Source organism: Procambarus clarkii, chromosome 86, assembly GCF_040958095.1.
Source record: "Procambarus clarkii isolate CNS0578487 chromosome 86, FALCON_Pclarkii_2.0, whole genome shotgun sequence".
Taxonomy (NCBI): Eukaryota; Metazoa; Arthropoda; class Malacostraca; order Decapoda; family Cambaridae; genus Procambarus; species Procambarus clarkii.
This window is the reverse complement of record NC_091235.1, coordinates 16,423,595-16,448,931: the sequence shown is the minus strand read 5'-3', so window position 1 is coordinate 16,448,931 and position 25,337 is coordinate 16,423,595. Positions and strand designations below refer to the sequence as shown.

Genomic DNA, 25,337 nt, shown 5'->3' with positions numbered 1-25,337 from the left:
CGTTCTATTAGGAGGACGGGCTGGTCGACGACCTGATTCGATCGTGTCGACATACAGCCACGATACAGTGCTGGAGATGTACTGAGGAGCGAGAAGAGTGTGGTACAGTGCGGCTGTAACTCTGTGTGTGTGTGTGTGTGTGTGTGGCTCGTGAAGCTTGAAGCCTGGGAGAGTGTGTGAAACAGAAGACATAAACAAGAGAGAGAGAGTCGCGTGAAGAACATCAGAGAGATGGTTCAGGTTTCACAGGCAAGTTGTCAGCTAGTTAGACAAGCCGTTCATCATTCATGCAAATGCCAAGAATATCTTTCTTTTACCACTCAGAGAAAGACACCCCAACCGCACCACGGCACGCACTCTCTCCCTCTCCCTCTCTCTCTCTCTCTCTCTCTCTCTCTCTCTCTCTCTCTCTCTCTCTCTCTCTCTCACCCCATATCATTGGCACCATATCACCCCATATCATCAACCTGTGTTGTTTCAAGAAAAATTATATATTTTCCGTCACAATTTCATGGTTTTAATAGGTTACAAGTCTCCCAAATTTCCGTCAGTTTCCTTGCCTGTAATCTAGGGGGGAAATTCTCACTAATCTTCTTCGTCAGTAACGTTAAAATAATTGTTATATCTTGCAATACTTTTTTTTAAGAAAGAGAGATAAAGTATTTCCTTGTGGCTTTATTTTCACGTAGCTTCTCTGTGCCTTGCCAGACCTCTCATCTTTATCCCCCTCTTTATCTCTCTCTCTCTTTTGTTCTCTCTAACTCGTTCCTTATCCTTATCTCTCTCTCTCCCTCCACTCTATCTCCTTCTTTCTCCCCCTCCTTCTCTCTCTCATTCTCTCCCTCTCTCTTTCCATCCCTCTCTCTCTCTTTCTCTCCTCTCTCACCTCTCACTTCACCTACTTTCTCTCCACCAATGTATGCTATCCTGTTCCTTTTCCTCTGCTTGTCCGCGCACGCGTGCGCACTATTTGTGCCTGCAGGATCGAGCTTTATCTCTTGGTCTCCGCTTTTCTAGACGCAGGTTTTCTAGCTTTACAGATCTACTCCTCTCACGTTTGTGCATCGGTCTCTTGTGAGGTACTGTGTCAAGGGCTTTGGGGCAGCCCAGGAATATGCGTTCTGCCCTCCCTCCTCTGGCCTGCCTCATTTCCCCCATTGTATCATAGAACAAATTGCATTTTTAGTTATGCTTAATATAAGGGTTATCTGCCTGTATGGTATAAGTATGCTCTCTCTCTCTCTCTCTCTCTCTCTCTCTCTCTCTCTCTCTCTCTCTCTCTCTCTCTCTCTCTCTCTCTCTCTCTCTCTCTCTCTCTCTCTCCCTCTCTCCTACCATCGTGAGAGACGTGTCCGACCCACATTTCTTAGCCTGGTGTGGATGAGACTCCTCACTTTCCCCCTCACCCCTCACCTCTAACCCCTCACCTGCGCATAGACGACCCTTGGCACCTGTTAGCGACTTCGCTATGCCCCCCCCCCCCTCACTAACGTCTCCCTCACCTCTTGTGCCCAAACAAACGGTTCATCACTAATCAATTAGTGATTATTTCTCGCTCTCACTCTACATATTTTGCCTTGAAATGTCTGTTTTCAAAATATTTAGTTGTTTTGCCAGCCAGCAGTGCCGTCTTGAGAGTCTAAATGTGACCTGTGATCATCCTATGTTCATCCCGTACCCCAGACCATTCCTTCTGTCATTTTGGGTGAGACTGGCCCCAGGCGTCTGGCTGCGAACTTTGGACTCAATGAGAAAATACATTTCGTGACAATAGGGGTGACTGTGGTGTTCTGGTGATGCAACACATCTTCCTTAACCAACTCGGCCGCGATAGGACAAAAGCTAACCAACCTGGAACTCTACTGAATTCAATAGGAGGTTCTAGAGGTCCGAACTAGTGCCCAACCAGGATTTTTATAGATGGACAGACTACACTCCGGCCGGCAGGTAATGGGGTTCATATATATATATCATCATTAAACACAACAGCATTGTGACTATTATTAATTTTCTTTTTTATATTTTCCATTCTAGACAAATATGTTCTACCATCTGGAGGGTGAAGAAATACTAGATCACTTAACCTTTCAATTTGCCTTGATAAGCGGTTGACTACACTTACCAGTGAATAGCTAGGAAGCTCAATGATTATTTTCAAAGCATGTTTAGAAGCAGAATCTGAGAGAGAGAGAGAGAGAGAGAGAGAGAGAGAGAGAGAGAGAGAGAGAGAGAGAGAGAGAGAGAGAGAGAGAGAGAGAGAGAGAGAGAGAGAGACAGAGAGAGACAGACAGACATCAGCACTCACAACATGTGTCAATGAAATAGACCCAATATAATATTAAATTGCTCCCCCATGTTTTATTATAAATATCTTTTCAGCTGAAGAATGCCCCCCCCCCCCCGAAAAAAAATAATACTCACAGAAATCCCTGTCACACATATCCAATTTAAAAATGTATATTCAGCGATCCGACTATCTTTCTTCACCAAAAATTCGTAGACAATTATACAAGAAAATTTACCGAACAAGGAATGAACATTTAAAAAAGCCAATTTTGCATTGGAAAAAAACCCTGAAAAATACCTTTTATGTTCAATTTTTTTTAAAATTTCGAGAGTCGTGACCAATACATTAGAAGACCATCAATTTGCCTGAAAGCTGATAGATGGTAGGAAAGGGAAGGGGGGGGGGGGGGGGGGGGGTGGGAGGGGGAGAGGGGGGGGTAGAAGGAGGAGGGGAATGGAGAGGGGAATGGAGAGAAGGGGAGGAAGAGGGAAGGAAACATGAAGGAAAGGGGGAAACGCATAAAGGGAAGAAAGGGAGGGGTTAAGGGAGGGATGGGAAAGGTGGGAGGGGGGGGAGGGTAAAAGAGGTTCGGGGAAAGGGATGACATGGAAAGTAGACAGAAGAGAGTTCTGAACACATCAGGTGTTCAGAACACCTGATGTGTTCTCCAACCACACAGGTGTAGAACTCCACAGGTGTGGAGAAAGAGGTCAGAGGTCACCTGGTGACTCACCAACCAGGGGGTCACGTGGTTATCTGGCATATTGGCGGGTTTTTGCCCAAGCGTGTCTACCCCCATACGAGGTATCAAAGGTCCCCCACAAGTTCTCACTCTCAAGCTTATACAAGCTTTGTAAGCTGGAAGACCTGTCCGCGAAGCTCTGAGCTGGTGTAATTACCTAACTGTAATTACCTAAGTATAGTCACAGGATGAGAGCTACGCTCGTGGTGTCCCGTCTTCCCGGCACTCTTTGTCATGGTGTGACGCTGTGGGTGTAGGGGATGACGGGACGAGAATGAACACTACACAATAACACAATCACAAGCCACATTACAAGTGTTAATAATAAATAATTAAATTAAATGCTCGGGGCACCAACACAGCTGTGAACCTGTTTCTCTAGCCTCTAGTGCCTCTAGGAGGAGGAAACATATCAACGATGGTAATTAATAAAAGACCTTTTTTGGGAGTACGTTCGAGGCTAACGTTCAAGGTTAACGTTCGAGGCTAACGTTCAAGGTTAACGTTCGAGGCTAACGTTCGAGGTTAACGTTCGAGGCTGACGTTCAAGGTTAACGTTCGAGGCTAACGTTCGAGGCTAACGTTCGAGGCTAACGTTCGAGGCTGACGTTCGAGGCTAACGTTCGAGGCTGACGTTCGAGGCTAACGTTCGAGGCTGACGTTCGAGGCTAACGTTCGAGGCTAACGTTCGAGGCTAACGTTCGAGGCTAACGTTCGAGGCTAACGTTCGAGGCTGACGTTCGAGGCTAACGTTCGAGGTTAACGTTGGGGGGAGAGAGGGTAGAGATAAAGAGGGTGAAGGGGAGATGCCAGTCACCACACCTGCCAAAGCCTGGCGAGATGGGCTGAACCTGTGAGCCCGTAATACTGTGGTGAATATCTGGCCAAGATTTTCGTACAGCCCCCGCTCCTGTGCCAGGTAAGTCCACTACGGGCTCACCATAGCCCGTGCTACTTGCCCCGCTCCTGTGCCAGGTAAGTCCACTACGGGCTCACCATAGCCCGTGCTACTTGCCCCGCTCCTGTGCCAGGTAAGTCCACTACGGGCTCACCATAGCCCGTGCTACTTGCCCCGCTCCTGTGCCAGGTAAGTCCACTACGGGCTCACCATAGCCCGTGCTACTTGCCCCGCTCCTGTGCCAGGTAAGTCCACTACGGGCTCACCATAGCCCGTGCTACTTACAACTTTGTGTTCCCAGTAGCTGAATCTATAACAACAACAAACATCTGGGCAAGATCAGCGCCGCGGCTCAACAGGGCAGTAGGTAATGAGCCAATTCAATCATTTTTTTAATTACTGGTTTAAATTAGGCTTTCTTACACATAGAGATCACATTAACGTGATGCATCAAATGAACAAATCCACAAGGGCCGTGACGAGGATTCGAACCTGCATCCGAGAGCATCCCAGACACTAGCTCAGTCGATTAAGGCAGTGTCTGGGATGCTCCTGGACGCAGGTTCGAATCCTCGTCACGGCCCTTGTGGATTTGTTCATTATGCTTTCTTATTTTGAGCGTTGTTAATATCTCTCATTATTTTTCTCTCTGCGTGTCTCTATTTTCTCAATTCATCACTATGTCTGCCTATGTGTTTGTCTGCTCTCTCTTTCTCTCTCTCTCTCTCTCTCTCTCTCTCTCTCTCTCTCTCTCTCTCTCTCTCTCTCTCTCTCTCTCTCTCTCTCTCCCTCCCTCTCTCCCTCCCTCTCTCCCTCCCTCTCTCTCTCTCTCTCTCTCTCTCTCTCTCTCTCTCTCTCTCTCTCTCTCTCTCTCTCTCTCTCTCTCTCTCTCTCTCTCTCTCTCTCTCTCTCCCTCTCTCCCTCCCTCTCTCTCTCTCTCTCTCTCTCTCTCTCTCTCTCTCTCTCTCTCTCTCTCTCAGTACCGCAGGTGCTGCTTGTCCAACCTGTTAATTACACAGCTGTAAACTACTCATCTTTGATCGATCGATTCGCTAATGAACGTTTAACTAATTTTCACCTTCTCGTGATAAATTCCTTAATCATGTTTTCAAATTTTCACCTCAGCTTGTACATTTCTTCATAAACTTTAACCAGGCGCTCAAGTAACTTGGAATTTTATTCGTAAACTCTCTACTCATCTCTTGAGAGTCGTTGTCCTTAATTGACACGCAAAGTTATCAAGTTCTTGTTATTCTTAAGTTGCTTGCCAATGTATATTATTTTATAAAGAGGCGCTAATTTAATTTTTAAGTACAGAGGTATTATGTCTATATTTGTAATTATTATTATTATTTTTTTATTCGTATTTTTGGTGTTATATTCACTAATTTTATTGTTCTATATTTTACCACTTCTGCTGTGTTGATTTCTGAAGCAGCAGTTTGGGTCTTGGCTTCACCCCAATGTCGTTACATATTAATATTAATACTCAAGGAAGATCATTTTGTCATTAGCTAATGAACAAATCCACAAAGGCCGTGACGAGGATTCGAACCTACGTCCGAGAGCATTCCAGACGCTACCTTAATCGTCTGAGCTACGAAATGGTGAAAAGAATTGCAACCAGAAAGTTTTGATGCATCACGCTATTGTGATTTTTGTGTGTGTTGTTATTAGCTAATTCTTTAAGAGAAACTTGAAATGTTAAAAATTACTGAGGCACCCAAACCACAAGTCTGAAAATAATTAACTGCGACGTTTCGGTCCATCTTGGACCGTTATCAGTTGATAAGTGTCCAGAATGGACTGAAACGTCGTCGATTCCTTCTTTTTCAGGTATGTGGGTTTGGTGTTAAATTTTCAGCCCCGGTTATTGTGACTTATTGTCTATTTAAACTGCAAGTTTTGGTCGCAAAACTGCAGCCCGAACAAGCACGATGGTTTTGCTTGTATCAGTTGGTTCAAGCGTCCGAATTGGTGTGCGGTAAGAAAGGGTAGTTATGTGGTGGTCTCCTGCGGTGTATTATGGTGTGGTGTAAGTTTGTGAGGAAGGTGTAGGTGTGGAGTATACCTGCTGGGTATGTTGTACCCTGGTGCTGCTATGGGGCACGTTGTTGTACGTACTCTCTCTCTCTCTCTCTCTCTCTCTCTCTCTCTCTCTCTCTCTCTCTGTCTCTCTCTCTCTCTCTCTCTCTCTCTCTCTCTCTCTCTCTCTCTCCCTCCCTCCCTCCCACCCTCTCTCTCTCTCTCTCTCCGTTTTAGTAATATTCATTTTAAATATGTTAAATCTCTCTCTCTCTCTCTCTCTCTCTCTCTCTCTCTCTCTCTCTCTCTCTCTCTCTCTCTCTCTCTTGCCTTCTCTCTCATCTCTCTGTTTTCTCTCGTCTTCTCTCTTTCTGTTCCTTTCTCGTCTACCTCCTGTGTATCTCCTTTCCCTCTGTCTATGTCCTCTTGATCCGACGGTCGTACAAATCGTTATCTGCACACACTCCTTGCGGTTATCTTGCCAGGATTTCGGGTCTTAGCGTCCCCGCGGCCCGGTCCTCGACCTCCTGATGATATCCAAGTGCTATATAGTCATACTGACTTACACTTTTCTTCTGATGAATAGTATTTGCTGGCAGTCGTTACGTGATGAGGCTGAGGTGGTCAACTCTCGCCCCGCCTATATGCTGGCCCGGGTTCGTGACCCTTCTCATTGTTACTCTTGTATTCCTGACTCATTAATCAACCGAAGCAAATTAATAATTGAGTGACTGACACTTGTTTAAACCGGTCGTTGACAAATAATAGGTGTAATAAAGGGCTTGTGAATACCAGAGATTTTCGCGAGAGAGAGAGAGAGAGAGAGAGAGAGAGAGAGAGAGAGAGAGAGAGAGAGAGAGAGAGAGAGAGAGAGAGAGACAGAGACAGAGAGAGAGAGAGAGAGAGAGAGAGAGAGAGAGAGAGAGAGAGAGAGAGAGAAACAGAGAGAGAGATGTAGTGATAAGAGTCCACTGGATAACAAAGATAATAATCAATTAAAGAGTTACATAATTAAGCAGTACTTAACAACCAAACCAGAAGAAAGTATAGTACTTTACAAGTAAACTTAAGTAACACTTGATAACGTAACTCATCATTTTAACACATAACTAACAAAGTCTCACTTTACATTCCTCTCACACTCTCACACTCTCACACTCTCACACTCTCACACTCTCACACTCTCACACTCTCCCACCAAGACAGTTCTGTCACTATCCACAAGGAAGAAAAGAAAACTTTGGAAACAATCCAAAACAATGACAAAAAATATATATTAAAATTTACATGAAATCGCCAGATTTAGGAAATAAGGAAATCAGAGTGAGGGAGGGAAAATATGAGGGGAAAGCATCAAGCCATTACGACTATATAGCACACGGGAGGGATCAGGATAAGGATTTGGGATGGGACGAGCGGAAAGGAATGGTGCCCAACCACTTGAACGATCGGGGGATTGAACTCCGACCTGCATAAGCGAAACCCTCGCTCTACCATCCACCACAAGAACACATCTATACAAAATCAATACGAACAATTACGAAAATACTGGTCTTTTTAAAATATATTTTGTTTAATATTTAATATATACATTAAAGTTGACATTTTGGTCAGAATACTGAATTAAGAGAAAGTCTTTTGCATGTACATACAGATTTATTTTCAAACAATTCTATAATTATTGCTAGTTGATGTCTATCATAAATAAGACGAACGATAAGAACATGGAAATAGATAGTAGATAGTACAGTAATTACAAAATTATGCAAATTATTACTCATTCTATTATTTCACATTAATAATTGCTTGAGCTTGACAGTTTACAGGTGTTGGCACTACACCTGCTGGCACAAGGGCTGGCTACCACCACACACCTGCTGGTACAAGGGCTAGCTACCATCACACACCTGCTGGTACATGGGCTGGCTACCACCACACACCTGCTGGTACAAGGGCTGGCTACCACCACACACCTGCTGGTACAAGGGCTGGCTACCACAACACACCTGCTGGTACAAGGGCTGGCTACCACCACACACCTGCTGGTACAAGGGCTGGCTACCACCACACACCTGCTGGTACAAGGGGCTGGCTACCACCACACACCTGCTGGTACTAGGGCTTGCTACCACCACACACCTGCTGGTACAAGGGCTGGCTACCACCACACACCTGCTGGTACAAGGGCTGGCTACCACCACACACCTGCTGGTACAAGGGGCTGGCTACCACCACACACCTGCTGGTACAAGGGGCTGGCTGCCACCACACACCTGCTGGTACAAGGGCTGGCTACCACCACACACCTGCTGGTACAAGGGCTGGCTACCACCACACACCTGCTGGTACAAGGGCTGGCTACCACCACACACCTGCTGATACAAGGGGCTGGCTACCACCACACACCTGCTGGTACAAGGGGCTGGCTGCCACCACACACCTGCTGGTACAAGGGCTGGCTACCACCACACACCTGCTGGTACAAGGGCTGGCTACCACCACACACCTGCTGGTACAAGGGCTGGCTACCACCACACACCTGCTGGTACAAGGGCTGGCTACCACCACACACCTGCTGGTACAAGGGCTGGCTACCATCACACACCTGCTGGTACAAGGGCTGGCTACCACCACACACCTGCTGGTACAAGGGCTGGCTACCACCACACACCTGCTGGTACTAGGGCTGGCTACCACCACACACCTGCTGGTACAAGGGCTGGCTACCACCACACACCTGCTGGTACAAGGGGCTGGCTACCACCACACACCTGCTGGTACTAGGGCTGGCTACCACCACACACCTGCTGGTACAAGGGGCTGGCTACCACCACACACCTGCTGGTACTAGGGCTGGCTACCACCACACACCTGCTGGTACAAGGGGCTGGCTACCACCACACACCTGCTGGTACTAGGGCTGGCTACCACCACACACCTGCTGGTACAAGGGCTGGCTACCACCACACACCTGCTGGTACAAGGGCTGGCTACCACCACACACCTGCTGGTACAAGGGCTGGCTACCACCACACACCTGCTGGTACAAGGGGGTGGGTACCACCACACACCTGCTGGTACAAGGGCTGGCTACCACCACACACCTGCTAGTACAAGGGCTGCCTGTGTCCACACACCTGCTGGCATCATGGCCCAAAGGACTAGCATCATTCACACGTGTATGGGGCTCCTCCCCAACCGTATCTGATACCACACACACACACACACACACACACACACACACACACACACACACACACACACACACACACACACACACACACACACAGACACACACACACACACACACACCTCGCTGATGATGCTGACCTCTCCACCTCATGATGAATATTAAGCAGCGATGGTCAATGCCAGCCCCAACCCCGTGTGCAGCATGGCACGCAGCACACACACACCAGTCAGCAGCATATGCACTCGTCAAGCTTGGCGGTGATGCTGCTTTCCCATCCGTTATCTCCGCAGCTCACTGTAAGGCCGCTATTATCGAACGTGGGATGTATTGAGATGGGATAACTTGTTAGGTTATCGGTATTGTCTTTCCTCGGTGAGGTGAGGTTATCGTTGGGGAGGTGAGGTAATCTCTCCACCTCACGGAAGGGCACCAAAGAAATCAGTCAACGCTGGAATGTCACCGAGAAATTGGAGGTTGTCCGGCAGTAAGCGAGTGTCGTCGGAGAGCAGGTCATGAAGGGCCCTGGTGGTGGTGGTGCCGCTGCTGAGTGACCCTTTGGTCTTGTGTGGGAAGGTTGACGGCTGGGTGGTGCTGGGCGTGGGGCAGTAGGCCAGACCATACGGCGCCTCGGTTATGGCTTGCTGGGTGAAAGAGGCCATCTGGGTTTGGTACTGGAATATCACGCTGCCTTCTGACGACAGGGTCTTCGGTAGCTGGAATGAATGTTTCACCGAATGCTGGAAGGACCTTTCCAGCGAGTCAGCCATGTGGTTGTCTTCCAGGGTGTCAGACAGCGCTCTGATGTAGCTGACGGCGAGACGAAGCGTCGTTATCTTCGTCATGGCTGACGTTGCCGGCTGCAACGCCATGCCATCCGGCAGGATCCTTCGGAGGGACTCGAAGGCAATATTTATCTGCCGCATGCGATGGCGTTCTCTGGCGTTGGCAGTCTTCCTGCGGTACTTGGACAGAGGCGCTGGCCTCGGCTTCGACCTCTCATCGCGCCCGGATACTTCCTGCCGAATTCTCTCCTGTTGAAGTCTCTTAATGATGGTTTTCGGACGAAAAGCATACGTCACCCGTGTTCCAGCACCCGCGCTGGCGTCCCTGCAGAGGCTACCGTGACGCTGGGTCCCTGGCCGACTGTTGTCCATCTCCTGGCTGTCCTCTGGATGTCCCGGGTTCACTGGGTCACGACTCTACCTTAAAACTGCAAGTGTTTCGTTGATTACAGATTTCCTGATGGAGCTCTTCCAGTCATCCTGCTGGAGACATTACTTGATCTAATTTAGATCATATTTTATTTCCTACTTGATGCAATTCTAAGTCAATATCTTTTACCCACACAGAGATTTATTCAGAGTATATCCTGTCGCCTGAACATATTGGAGATAATTAGTATATTTTTTCAGTTGTCACATAAATTGTGTATTTTAGCAGCAGTAGTAATTTTTGATTGTGGATGTCGCGTTGCCAACTAAGGGAAGAGAGAAAGCGTATCTCACTAAGGATATGTTCTTGTGGCAAATCTTGCCTCCTCTACATGTTGTACAGATCGCGACAATATTTACTTAGAGAGGGTGGGTTGATTGGAGCGGCAAGCACCCACCCGTCCAGGACGAAGGCAGCGCTGCCACTGCCACCTACAACACTCTGACCCTCCACCACCCTCGCCTCTCGTCATAGTTACCACACACCGCCATGGACCACAATTCCCAAGATTTCCAACTTTTATAACGTGCTCTAAACTTCATAAACCGTATCTAAATACACAGCACAATATTCTGCTAGATACTGATAATCAAGCAGAATTCGGCGGTGTATTTACGAGGAAAAAATTAGCCATCCAAATATGCTTACATGGCAACTGAGAACAGTCGCTGCTCAGAGGTCGACGCCGAGGGCAGCACTCAGTGCTGGCTCAGAGGTGGGAGGGGGTGTATACGGGAGAGAAAGTTCAAATGCAGCTAGCAAGACACACACACATCAATGAGAATGTTTCACCAATGAATTAATTCTCGCCATATACACACTTAGTTCTACACCTGTGAGGAAAGTCTTATTATTTTCAGCTTTAGTTCACTTTGAAATAAATTAATTAAACACACATCGAGGCAAAATTTGAAAATTAAAAAAAAATAGAAAGTGCAATCTTCACATCAAAGTATGGTATGCTATCCATTTCAAACTACAACTACCACATCCTCTTGTCTTCTACAACATCACCAATTTTAACGTTATAACAACACAACACACAAAATGGGTTCAACATATGACCCATAAAATCTTAGACAAAAAGAGTATTATAATAAGTTTTTTTTTCATTTGGTATGATCGGCCCAAACAGTTCCCGATATCTTAAAAAAACTAGAATAATAATTCAGTCAAATCATATGATATTGTGAGATATTAATGGAGGTGACATTGGCAACAATATCAATTGATATTTTTTTCTTTGACACCCAATCCCACCCATGTTGGGCACGTACCCATCAGCAATTACTTGTAAAAAAATGGATAAAGCTAGCTCCAAGCATTTGGCTTCCAACCTCGAAAAAACAGTTAAAATTTTCCATACACACCCATTATACATATATACACATATATATATATATACATATACACATATATATATATATATATATATATATATATATATATATATATATATATATATATATATATATATATATATATATATATATGTATGTATGTATAATATCTGTGCCCAAAATAGTCACGAGCGCTGCCGGGTGTTGGGGTTAAAAGTCAAACGACTTTCCAATACTTTTGTACAGTCTGTGGCTGAGTGGTTATAGTACTGGACACACCAAGGGGGCATGGAAGCCCTGGTTGACCGAGGTCGAATCCTTCACGGGTGAGACGTTTTCGGTTGCATATTGGCTTGGGGGACCATTCAAGCTTCTTTGCATCCTTCTGAAGATGTATTATTAAATACGAAAGTACCTAAGGAACTTTCTGTTTCAATTCTTCCTACATGGTCTGACACTGTCACATTTTTCATCACGTATTAATATTCGTGATTTACTCACATTATATATATATATATATATATATATATATATATATATATATATATATATATATATATATATGAAAACTCACACCCCAGAAGTGAGAAGTGGTTCAAATAGCTTCGGCTATCACTTCCTTTTGTCCGGTCGTGATGGTCAAGCAGATTAAGGCGTCCTGTAGTTACCAGTTGCGTTGCTCCTGGGAGTATGGGTTCGAGTCACTTCTGGGGTGTGAGTTTTAATTCGCATATAGTCCTGGGGACCATTCAGGCTTGTTCGCATATATATATATATATATATATATATATATATATATATATATATATATATATATATATATATATATATATATATATATATATATGTCGTACCTAGTAGCCAGAACGCACTTCTCAGCCTACTATTCAAGGCCCGATTTGCCTAATAAGCCAAGTTTTCATGAATTAATGTTTTATCGTCTACCTAACCTACCTAACCTAACCTAACCTAGCTTTTTTTGGCTACCTAACCTAACCTTACCTATAAATACAGGTTAGGTTAGGTTAGGTAGGGTTGGTTAGGTTCGGTCATATATCTACGTTAATTTTAACTCCAATAAAAAAAAATTGACCTCATACATAGAGAAAAGGGTTGCTTTATCATTTCATAAGAAAAAAATTATAGTAAATATATTAATTCAGGAAAACTTGGCTTATTAGGCAAATCGGGCCTTGAATAGTAGGCTGAGAAGTGAGTTCTGGCTACTAGGTACGACATATATATATATATATATATATATATATATATATATATATATATATATATATGTCGTACCTAGTAGCCAGAACGCACTTCTCAGCCTAATATGCAAGGCCCGATTTGCCTAATAAGCCAAGTTTTCATGAATTAATTGTTTTTCGACTATCTAACCTATCTAACCTAACCTAACCTAACTTTTTCGGCCACCTAACCTAACCTAACCTATAGAGATAGGTTAGGTTAGGTAGGGTTGGTTAGGTTCGGTCATATATCTACGTTAATTTTAACTCCAATAAAAAAAAATTGATCTCATACATAATGGAATGGGTAGCTTTATCATTTCATAAGAAACAAATTAGAGAAAATATATTAATTCATGAAAACTTAGCTTATTAGGCAAATAGGGCCTTGCATAGTAGGCTGAGAAGTGCATTCTGGCTACTAGGTACGACATTATATATATATATATATATATATATGTCGTACCTAATAGCCAGAACGCACTTCTCAGCCTACTATTCAAGGCCCGATTTGCCTAATAAGCCAAGTTTTCATGAATTAATGTTTTTTCGTCTACCTAACCTACCTAACCTAACCTAACCTAGCTTTTTTTGGCTACCTAACCTAACCTTACCTATATATATAGGTTAGGTTAGGTTAGGTAGGGTTGGTTAGGTTCGGTCATATATCTACGTTAATTTTAACTCCAATAAAAAAAAATTGAACTCATACATAGAGAAAAGGGTTGCTTTATCATTTCATAAGAAAAAAATTATAGTAAATATATTAATTTAGGAAAACTTGGCTTATTAGGCAAATCGGGCCTTGAATAGTAGGCTGAGAAGTGAGTTCTGGCTACTAGGTACGACATATATATATATATATATATATATATATATATATATATATATATATATATATATATATATATATATATATATATATATCGCCTTTCTCACACAACCCACCGCACTTCGACCAGCCGCATGCCATGAACGTGGGTGTTGGTTCAAGATGTTGTGACAGTCAGGTAAGAGTGACGATGATTTCTCAACAATCAATATGGCGACAGACCGCCACTTGCCACCATTGATCCCTGGTGTAGCAAGACATAATCCTTGGCGCCACACGCCCAGGCGCTCAGAGCCCCGACGGTGCTCAAGGAGCCCGCTCCACGGTCGTGAGGTGACCACAGGAAGCAGATATGTCTGTGGGAGGCTACTTGGTCCAGCTGCTGCTGTTACTGCTGCTGCTGCTGCTGCTCCAGGCTACCTGGCTCCAGCGAGGTCTTATCCTCGCTGCTCGTAAGTCACATTTACAAAATGTTAGCACGTGATGAAGTTATATTATTTTGTTAAAATGACGTGTTGCTTTACTCGTTTCTTAAAATATAACTAGAAGGAGTACTCTCTCTCTCTCTCTCATGCAATATTATGAAGAGATGAAACAGAATTAAGTCTTATTAAATCTAAAACCATGTCAGAATGACAGGAATCGTAGGGGTCGTTTTGGCACCATATCATGGGGTACTCGTTTCATTGATGCTGCCCCTCTACCCACCCACGATGAGCAAGTTCAGCAAACAGCATGTGCAAAATTAAGGCTAACTCGTAGCATTTCCCCTTCAACTCTCGAACACAGAGACAGACAGAGGCAGACATTCTGTTTGATAATTATAACTGAACATCTATATCATTTACATTATTAACAGTATCACGTGCTTAATGATACCAGACTGATACCTGGCATCTGTGACCCTTCCTACTATAACAGACCGAAGTTATTATTATTAATATATTTAGTGACAAAAATTAATCACAATTTTATCTGAATTTCAGACAAAATTTTGTTTGATTTTTGTCAAATCTCAGTCTGAGCTCTGTAGAGACGCAGGTCAAAGGTAGATGTGATCAAGGTTTTCCTGTGGGTTTACCATTACATATAAAAAGGCACTACGGGCTCACCATAGCCCGTGCTACTTGGAACTTTGTTCCAGGTAGCGAATCTTTAATAACCATTACATACTGCTAAATGTAATTCACTCATAACGATGTCAATTATTTTATCAATTATAGGCTTACATACTGAATCATCTATGTCAAATATAACATTATAAACTAAGCCAAGAAATTCTATTTTGGTAAAAAAGTATAACCTAACTCTTTGGCTGTCCTCCGCATCCCAATACTGTATATAAATAATAATTTGTATTTATACAGAATACATTAGAACACGTAATGATCCCGAACCCTCACACTTAAAAATTAGAAACTACGTCGTTTCGGTCCGACGTGAACCACTGTAAACAGACGAGGAGTCACACTAACGTGGCTGAAATATGTTGACCAAACCACACACTAGAAAATGAAGGGACAAACGACGTTTCGGTCCGTCCTGGACCATTCTCAAGTCGATTGTGACTTGAGAATGGTCCAGGACGGACCGAAACGTCGTCGTCCCTTCACTTTCTAGTGTGTGGTCTGGTCAACAACCACTGTAAAGTTTAGGATGGTTTCGACGACCGAAACGTCTCCTTAAGATTCAGGGGGCCAGATTCACGAAGCAGTTACACAAGTACTTACGAACGTGTACATCTTTCCTCAATCTTTGACGGCTTTGGTTACATTTATTAAACAGTTTACAATCATGAAAACGTCCCAATCAACTGTTGTTATTGTTATAAACAGCCTCCTGGTGCTTCTGAGCTCATTAACTGTTTAATAATTGTAAACAAAGCCGCCAAAGATTGAGAATAGATGTACAGGTTCGTAAGTGCTTGCGTAACTGCTTCGTGAATCTGGCCCCCAGGTTCGTAAGTGCTTGCGTAACTGCTTCGTGAATCTGGCCCCCAGGTTCGTAAGTGCTTGCGTAACTGCTTCGTGAATCTGGCCCCAGATGTTTGAGCTTGGGATCAACTCTCCTTGTGACTCATCGTCTACACCTCACAGTGGTTAATTAGTAGCTTCAGCAGTTTCATATTTATAAACCCACTGAAACTCTACTGATGAGTATTAAACTCTCATTATAGCAAATTTCATTTTATGTCTTATATAAATTAAAAGCGTAAATGTTTAGCGTCTCAACAAACTCATAAATACAAGCTACATTACAAAATCTTTACTACTAAAATATCTAAAGTTTAAGCAAAAATATATATACAGTATTTATAAACGCTGCCTCCGCCCATCTGACTCCAAACACTACACATTTAGACAAATTTTGTAATTAACAGAAAATCGCTAATAATGATTAGAGATTTATATGCCGTCAGGAAGATTGGGATATAAGTTATTATAAATCCATCACAGGGAATATAACTTATCAGAAAGCAAAGATATACGAGTTTTAATGAGTGGTTCTTTCTGTCAGAATTAGGCATCTTTGTTCTTAAACAAAAATACTCAACCCAAAGCGTTTAACAGTTACTTAAGTAAAGAAGAAATATGACACATTTGTTTACTACAATGTTGGTGTTGAGTGTAAAAGGGGGGAAAATATAATTTTATTAGGATGTAAACTAATTTTATAACGAAATGAAACGAAAATAGATGGCGAATGACGGGCAATCAATGGTGGCAGCGACTTCACAAGTAATTATCAAAAGAAGGCACCAAGCCGGGAAGGCTATGTAGCACCATCAAATGTGCAGAATAATCAGAGGGCGCTAAATACCACCAAGGAATAAGGCGAACGATATCAAAAGTATCCAAGTCAAGCGACTTCACAAATATTAATGTTCATTACATATAAATTCGGTAATAAGCGAAAATGTTTAACATGCCATCTGAAAGACAGAGATATAACCGTTATTGCGACCGTAGTTCAAGGATTATAGCTTATGAGTGAGCAGAGATATAGCTAAGATGGTTCCTGAGCGGGGAGGGGGGGGGGGGAGCCAGCCGGTGGCTGAGCGCACAGAACACTAGACGCGTGGTCCTGTGGTCCCGGGTTCGATCCCGGGCGCCGACGAGAGACAATGGGCAGAGCTTCTTTCACCCTGATGCCCCTGTTACCTAGCAGTAAATAGGTACCTGGGAGTTAGTCAGCTGTCACGGGCTGCTTCCTGGGGGTGGAGGCCTGGTCGAGGACCGGGCCGAGGGGACACTAAGCCCAGAAATCATCTCAGGATAACCTCAAGAAGATTGCCTGTGTCTGGACACTGGAAGCCACCATAACATCGCCGGTGTCCAGACAAGCGTATTGCAATTGGTCAATTCTCCAGCTGAGTCAGCAACATGATTGGCTACACAATAAGACGAGCAATGTTACCTTCTCTCTGATAAGTCAAACAAAGCACTAGTGACATCTGTCCAGACACAGGTGAAACAGAACAAAATCTCTAACAACTGCAAGAACACTTTTCTGAATCTCATGTAAGAGTTTTCTTAAAGAGTTCCTAAGAACCTTCACGCAAGGGTTTGCCAAGATCTTGCTCAAGGATCTGCGTTCGAGTCGCAGCCTGGGGGGGACACAACAAGCTGGTGTATCACAAGGTCAGGTCAACACAACCTGAGGACACGATCAATACCACTTTAACAAGGAGACAAGAGAAGAGCCACACACCCTGAGGAAATATGTCTTGCTTGTGATTAATATGTCATGCTAACTACCTCATGTCCAGACCATTCCCCCTACCCCCCCCCCCATCATGTCTTCTCTTAACATTCCTGATATTGCCTCTTCCTCATGGCTATCTATCTTGCCCCCCTCCCCTTCCATATATCTATCCTGCCCCTCCCCTTACCTTACCTTGAGGTTACCTTGAGGTGATTCCGGGGCTCAGCGACCAGACCTCCTCGTTGCTGGACTGGTCAACCAGACTGTTGGACGCGGCTGCCCTTCTCCTTCCATACTTAATCCTCAATTCTAATGTCTTTCACCGATTCTCTATCATGAATTTTGATGCTACTTTTCTACAGGTAATTTTATAATCCTGCCTTGGTTGATTCTGTATTTTCCTCCCCCGGTTGTTTCGGCAGCATAGTCATGTCTATCTTTCCTCGTTACCCTTCCATGTATGTCCCTGCTACTCTCCCAACTCTCCAGTCCGTGTAATATCAGCAGCAGCAGACATAACAAGGTATTTCATGTCTGTTCCCCCTTGCAGCTACCTTACCATGCTCGCTTGGTCGTGTCATCCCATGCAATATTTCTCATGCAGTGATCAAGAGCCGTCTGTTCCTGAAACTGTTCTGTTTACTCTCCCAAGTCCGATTGGGTTACTCTGTTATACCTGCTATCTGGACAGAGAGAGAGAGAGAGAGAGAGAGAGAGAGAGAGAGAGAGAGAGAGAGAGAGAGAGAGAGAGAGAGACTCTCACTCTCTCATCCATCATACTTAACATCATGTGGTGGGCGCAGTGTGAGTGACTGGGAACAAGGGACCAGTCAACAGGTCAAGCCCCATCAGGTGAGTGATTGCTGGGCGTGCCTAGCTTCGCTACCCTTGCTGGTGTAACCCCGGCCGATACCTTTGCCTAATATCCTAAGCAAACTTGACCGATATTTTAATTTAGTTTGTGTGTGTGTGTACTTGCCCAGTTGTACTTACCTAGTTGTGCTTGGTAGGTAAGCACAACTTGAGCTCTGGCTCTTTGGTCTCGCCTCTCAACTGTCAATCAACTAATGTACAGGTTCCTGAGCCTACTGGGCTCTATCATATCTACACTTGAAGCTGTGTATGGAGTCAGCTTCTTAGGGAATTATATAGGGAATGTGTGTGTTTGTGTGTGTGTGTGTGTGTGTGTGTGTGTGTGTGTGTGTGTGTGTGTGTGTGTGTGTGTGTGTGTGTGTGTGTGTGTGTGTGTGTGTACTCACCTAGTTACTCACCTAGTTGTGTCTGCAGGATCGAGCATTGACTCTTGGATCCCGCCTTTCGAGCATCGGTTGTTTACAGCAATGACTCCTGTCCCATTTCCCTATCATACCTGGTTTTAAAATTATGAATAGTATTTGATTCCACAACCTGTTCCTGAAGTGCATTCCATTTTCCCACTACTCTCACGCTAAAAGAAAACTTCCTAACATCTTTGTGACTCATCTGAGTTTCAAGCTTCCATCCATGTGCCCTCGTTCTGTTACTATTCCGTGTGAACATTTCGTCTATGTCCACTCTGTCAATCCACTCTGTGTGTGGGTGTGGATGTGTGTGTGTGTGTGTGTGTGTGTGTGTGTGTGTGTGTGTGTGTGTGTGTGTGTGTGTGTGTGTGTGTGTGTGTGTGTGTGTGTGTGTGTGTGTGTATATGTGTGTGTGCACTCAACATCATGTGCTTGCACGTAGGCGTGGGTGGAGCCTGGCTGCGCCTTACAAACAACATATTGTTTAATACAATTACTCAGTTCCCGCCTTTTGTCTTATCATTTACATATAAAATTATGTACAGAGTAAACATCCATCACTCAAATCCATCTAATCCATTCTACGTCTTGACAACTGCAACACTAACTGATCTTCCACACTTGCTACTAATCTGCGTCTCTACCTTCTGAATTTACCAGAAGGGCAGCATCTCGCTACCGGCTTCCACAAGGATAGGAAGCCGGCGACTTGTCAAATGACCCCAAATTTCTCTTGATGATTTTATCAAGCTTGACTTTCAGCAGCAGTAATGTCTTGCCATTTGCGGCTTCGGTGGGGTAGGCGGTTAAATGGGATTCTAGCCCAACAGTTGAAAAAAGCAGCTCTTATTTTCTATCCTACATTGTGGTTTGTTTGAGCTTGAAACTGCTGCTCCTTGTATCTTGTATAAGTTACATGTGACCTTTTAACGACTTTGGAACAATATCCTCAAAATTGTTCGGTATTTTAAGTTTCAATGAGATCCGCCCTGTCATGTCTGGTTTGCATTATTGATAGCCCTGAGGCCCTCAGCCGTTCCTGGTAAGAGAATCAACTCAGCTTAAGAACGACTTTTGTTCCCCCGTGTTCAACTTTTTCCAAAGCACAATGCCCTTCTGAAGATGAGGTCTCCATACTTGGGTACAGTTATCCAAGTGGAGAGGGAAGGAATTATCAGAAGAGAGCACCAAGCCATTACGACTATATAGCACAGGGAAGGGGTCAGGATAAGGAGTTGGGATGGGACGGGGGGAAGGAATGGTGCCCAACCACTTGGACGATCGGGGATTGAACGCCGGCCTGCATGAAGCGACCGTCGCACTACCATCCATTCCCTTAGCGCACCAGAGATTTATACAGTTGAATAACTACCTTCTAGTCATGAAATCAAAGGTTCGTTTAACTATTCCTGAGGATTCGTTAGCCTTTTTTTTTTTACAGTAGTTGCTACTTGCTGTGCAGCTTCAAGTGATTAGTGGAGTGACTCCAAGGACCATTTGTTCATGAATCTGCAGCATGGTAGTGTTATTAATGTTGTGATCTGCACTGTTATGCCCCACGTGCAAGTTCTTAGCATTTGTCGATATTAAAATGTATTTGCCAGTTTTCTGACCATCTGTGGAGTTGTACTGTAGAGCTTTGTCACGCCTCAATATTTTCTATGTCCCTTCGCTCAGATTATCGTCACGTTGAATAATGCCTCTTTGTCTACTTGGTTAATACCATATATAATCTTGTACGTCGTTACCATGTCTGCTCTGTTCCATCTTTCCTCAATGCGTTCTCTTGATATGCCTAAACGTACAAAATACAAAGTCTTAACCTAACCAGAAACGACGCACCCAAACAGCCCACCTAACCTAACTTACAGATAAACGTATTAACTGTGAGGACGAGTTGATTTCCTCTACTTGCCCCACTCCTGTGCTAGGCAAGTTACGGGCTCACCATAGCCCGTGCTACTTGCCCCGCTCCTGTGCCAGGTAAGTTACGGGCTCACCATAGCCCGTGCTACTTGCCCCGCTCCTGTGCTAGGCAAGTTACGGGCTCACCATAGCCCGTGCTACTTGGAATTTCCGAGTAGCTGAATCTATAACAACAACATTGATTTCCTCCATAGTGATGAGGCCCAGTTCCCTTAGTCGTTCAACATAGCTCACTCTCTTCAGTTCCGGAACAAGTCTTATTACATATATTTGGAACTTTCCTATTTGTTTCAGTGTCTTTGGATATGAGTTCCATGTTGAGACTGCGTACTGAAGAGTTTGTCTCAAGTAGGTTACACAGTTCGTTTAGATTTCTGAAGACCATCTGGATATTTTCCAGTTTTGTGAATGTTGTTGTTGTCGTTGTTATAGATTCAGCTACTCGGAACAAAAAGTTCCAAGTAGCACGGGCTATGGTGAGCCCGTTGTGCTTGTGAATGTTTTCAACGTCATTTTATACGGTCCTCTGACATTAGGTCCGGGGCTATGGCGTCTCGCAGGTAGTTCTCGTTTTCTGATGCAAGAATTAGTCAACATTTCACCTTATGCTGCTAAGTCTTGCCATTCCTGCTCCTAATCTCTTAACATTTTCCTAGGTGAGACTAATGTCATTTCTCAAAATCTAATAATTACCTTTATTCATCATCATCTTCATTCATTTTGGACCATACGGTGACATTCATTCCCAAGAGTCACTTTCATACGTTCAGAGTTGCATAGTCACTTTTATTCACTATGAGCACATTTTCGTTCATTGAGAGTCTAATACTTCCAGAAATTCATCGTGAACTCTATATTCACTTCCACCCTCTAAGAGTTCCTCACTGATCCACAGTCACTAAGAGCTGTAGAGTCGTATTCATTCACTAAGAGTTTTACTGTTATCTTGACTTAACAAGAGCTCGGTATAGTCATATTCAGTAAGAACTCAATAATCAATACATTTGAATAAGAACAGTCTAGTAACATCCACTCATTAAGGCTCTTATATTCATTTTTATTCACTCTGTCATAATTGCATATTCCCTAAAGTCATATTCCCTATAATCCTCCGGTCGTATTTACTATAAAAGCTTAGTTGGCATATTCACTGTAAGTCATGCAGTCATATTCACTGTAAGTCATGAAATATTCACTGTCATACTGTCATGTTCATGTTGTCAGCAGGGGAAGGTGAGATGACTGTGGTGAGGCTCCAGGAAGACAACCTCACGACTATCACCAGTTACATCGACGCTGCCAATTTTGTCATACCTCGCATGGACCAGGTAAGCCCTGTCATGGACCAGGTAAGCCCTGTCACGAATCACGTGAGCACAGTCAAGGACAAGGTGAGTTGTCATGGACACTGTAAGCTCTGTAAAAAGGACCAGATGAACTTTGTCAGACCAGATGAGTTCTGTCATGCACCAGGTGAGCACAGTCATGGACGAAGTGAGCTCGACCAAGAACCAAGGGAGCTCTACCATGGACTTCTGGAGCGTTACCATGGACCACTGGAGCTCTATGTATCAGGGACGCTCTACTCACCCGGCCGTGAGGGCCCACCCGGCCGTGAGGGCCCACCCGGCCCTGAGGGAACACCAAGGGCCCACCAACCCCTGGCACCTGTCGGCCAAGCCGGCGCCGGATGCCCTCACCCTGCCTGAAGAACCAGCCATAAAACGTTACCAATGTAATGTGCCTGTGACGCCTGGCGATGGTGCGCCAGGCGTCGCAACGCTCCGGCCCGTTGAACACCAACGCCTGACGGAAGTATCGAGAGTGGATAAAGACGAGTCACGTGACCAGGCGGCCCCAGACGGAGCAGGTGTCCACCCCACTCCGCCACCGTCGCCAAGGCTTAACTAAGAGTCACCTTGGTAACATTAAATATACTGTAAGTCCTTTATTTACGTCCAGGACGAGTTCTTAGCAACGTGAACTTGAACCCAAGACACGTAACGAGACCCATTTTCTCTTAAAAATGAAACACTATAATAGGGGAAACTTTCCTGGTAAAAAAAAACAACTAATTTTGTTCAGATTATAAGTAATGAACATGGTGATATAATGTACTAATACTGGACAGTTGTACTTACCGTGATGGTGGGGAAGAGTGTGTGTGTTGAGGCTTCCTGAAGGATGAATGGGACCTGAAGGGTTAAGCAGACTAGGAAGCAGCCTATGGTCTGCTGTTTCATCATGCGAGAGTATTGATTGGCTGCTTCATCGCCGCTGCACCAGTCATGTTGATGGTGTGCAAGTTATAGCCACGCTTCAAGCTCTCAACGCACCAGTTGCTTGCTCTGAGGATTAACACTTCAAATCTTGCCCTATGCTTAAGTTAAGACGCTGGCTTAAGGCATGATCTTACATGATCTTAAATCAAAACACTTAAAAAAAACGAATGTCTGCCTTGTATAACTTCTGCGACACTTAATGAGGTCTCTTAGTGCAACTGGCTTCGTTCTCGACTTTCTATTATAGATCATGGGTTCGATTTCCAGGCAGGACATAACTAATTGGACACGTTTCCTTTCATCTAATACTTCTGTCTACTTATTTGTAAATAGGTAGCCGGAACTCAGGCAAATGTTGTGGGGATGCATCCTGGGGGAAGGCCCTCGGAGACCTATATATAAGCGGAAAGTATATATATATCTACACAGGCTTCCTGTCCCCGACAAAATGATAAGTTCTCTGACACTTAGCATTTGCTCTCATACTGCCAGCACTCTTAGTACTTATGCTCACAGCCGTAAGTGCTGGGACGAGAGAGCAAAGACATTATTTACAAACCACTTTCAAAAATCAAATTAAACACTTCAATTTTTTCTGCACTTCAAACTGATACTGCTTGACTTTAAGGCTTCACTGATGGACACTTTCCAACCACGTTTTCAGGGGTTACTAAGGGTCTTACACGTGTGAGAGAAGATTAAAACTTGAGAACGAGAAGAATCACAAATGACACCAGCGTGCGTGTCACCACCACCGAGGTAAACACTGGCGGGTCGCTTACGGTCCGTCGCGCTCCTCAATGCTTCCGTTGAAAGAAAATGGATTTTTTTTCTCCCCCAACTGATTTAAATTTTCCCACATTTCTATTTAAAAAGGGACGTAAATTAGATTTAGAATTTGTAAATGGAAAAATGGTCTTAAAAGTTTATTGGACAGAAATCTTTAATACTTAAATCTAAATCTATCACCACCACTGCTAATACTATCAGATACCTTAACACTATCACCACAGTAGTAGGGAGGAAGACTCACAGGCCCTTTTTTTTTTCAGGCCAGAGGACCCCTGTGAGTTGTACGACTCACAGGCCCTTTTTTTTTTCAGGCCAGAGGACCCCTGTGAGTTGTACGACTCACAGGCCCTTTTTTTTTTTCAGGTGAATTTTGTCAGTCACAGATTTGGAATTAGGGAATTCTTATAATGAAAAATAATGTCATACGAGTTTGTTAAAGTTCTTATGAGAAAAATAATTTCCGAGACATAGAAGTTTGTTAAGGCCTTATGGGAGAAATTCAAATAACATATGTAGCTCTTTAGGGTTTCCATGAGAACTCTACGGACATGTTTTACCTGTTTTCAACTTACAAATATCGTCTATGTAAGCCTTAGTTATTCATGTAAATTTAGAAAATCACCTGTGTAAGTCATGGTTTTCAAGTCTCGTACATCACACCCCCCTCCCTCCCTCCCCCCTTACCTCGCAATCTGTCGCGTCGCCTTTATTTACTTTACGCCCGGCCAGCCAGACCTCTTATCTTATCTTATCTTCTTCATAATATCTCGACCATCCCTCCTCTCTCTCTCTCTCTCCTCCTCCTATTTCCTTACAACTATTTTCAGAGTTTCAAATAATCATAGAAGTTTATTTATATATTTATGACCGAATTTGTAAAAGGATCATTTTCAGAGAATATTGTCTTAGATGTTTTGTTAAGGAAAACAGACAACTTATCCATAACACTTAGTTTTATATCCATTTACAGCTATTTCATCTGTAAAGACCAAATTGAACAGAGCCCGGTTTTAAGCTCATATTTCATCAGAGTCCAGTTTATACCTAAAAATGAACAGAGTCCACTTTGAGAGCAAAATTCGTCAGAGTCTACTTTGTGAGCAAAATTAGTCAGAGTCTACTTTGTGAGCAAATTAGTCAGAGACAGTATTTAGCTCATATTTCATCAGAGTCCAGTTTATGCTCAAATTCGCCAGAGTCTACTTTGAGAGCAATATTCGTCAGAGACAGTATTCAGCTCATATTTCATCAGAGTCCAATTATCAACAGAAATTCGCCAGAGTCTACTTTGAGAGCAAATTTCATCAGTGTCCTGTAATCTGTGAAAATTTGACAGAGTCCATTTTATACCCAATTTTCGTCAGAGACCATTTTATACCTAAAAATGAACAGAGTCTACTTTAATAGCAAAATTCATCAGAGTCCAGTTTTCTAGCAAATTTCATCAGTGTCCTGTAATCTGTGAAAATTTGACAGAGTCCAGTTCTTGATCGAAATTCATCAGAGTCCAGTTTTCTAGCAAATTCGTCAGAGTCTACTTTGTGAGCAAAATTAGTCAGAGACAGTTTTAAGCTCAAATTTC

General features: G+C 43.7%; 2 protein-coding genes across 2 annotated transcripts in view; both read right to left on the bottom strand.

The window, feature by feature from the left end:
* Window positions 1–25,337, bottom strand: part of LOC123767720 (proton-coupled folate transporter) — a 117,350-nt gene that overhangs the window by 61,063 nt on the left and 30,950 nt on the right. The gene's annotated exons all lie outside the window — the stretch shown is intronic.
* Window positions 9,019–10,747, bottom strand: LOC123767240 (neurogenic differentiation factor 1-like). The gene has a single exon (XM_045756814.2). The coding sequence runs from the start codon at window positions 10,297–10,299 to the stop codon at window positions 9,562–9,564; it is 738 nt and encodes a 245-aa protein (XP_045612770.1). The 5' UTR covers window positions 10,300–10,747; the 3' UTR covers window positions 9,019–9,561.

Excerpts from the sequence above, each read along its gene's own strand:
- LOC123767240 (XM_045756814.2), bottom strand. The coding sequence starts at position 10,299 with ATGGACAACAGTCGGCCAGGGACCCAGCGTCACGGTAGCCTCTGCAGG.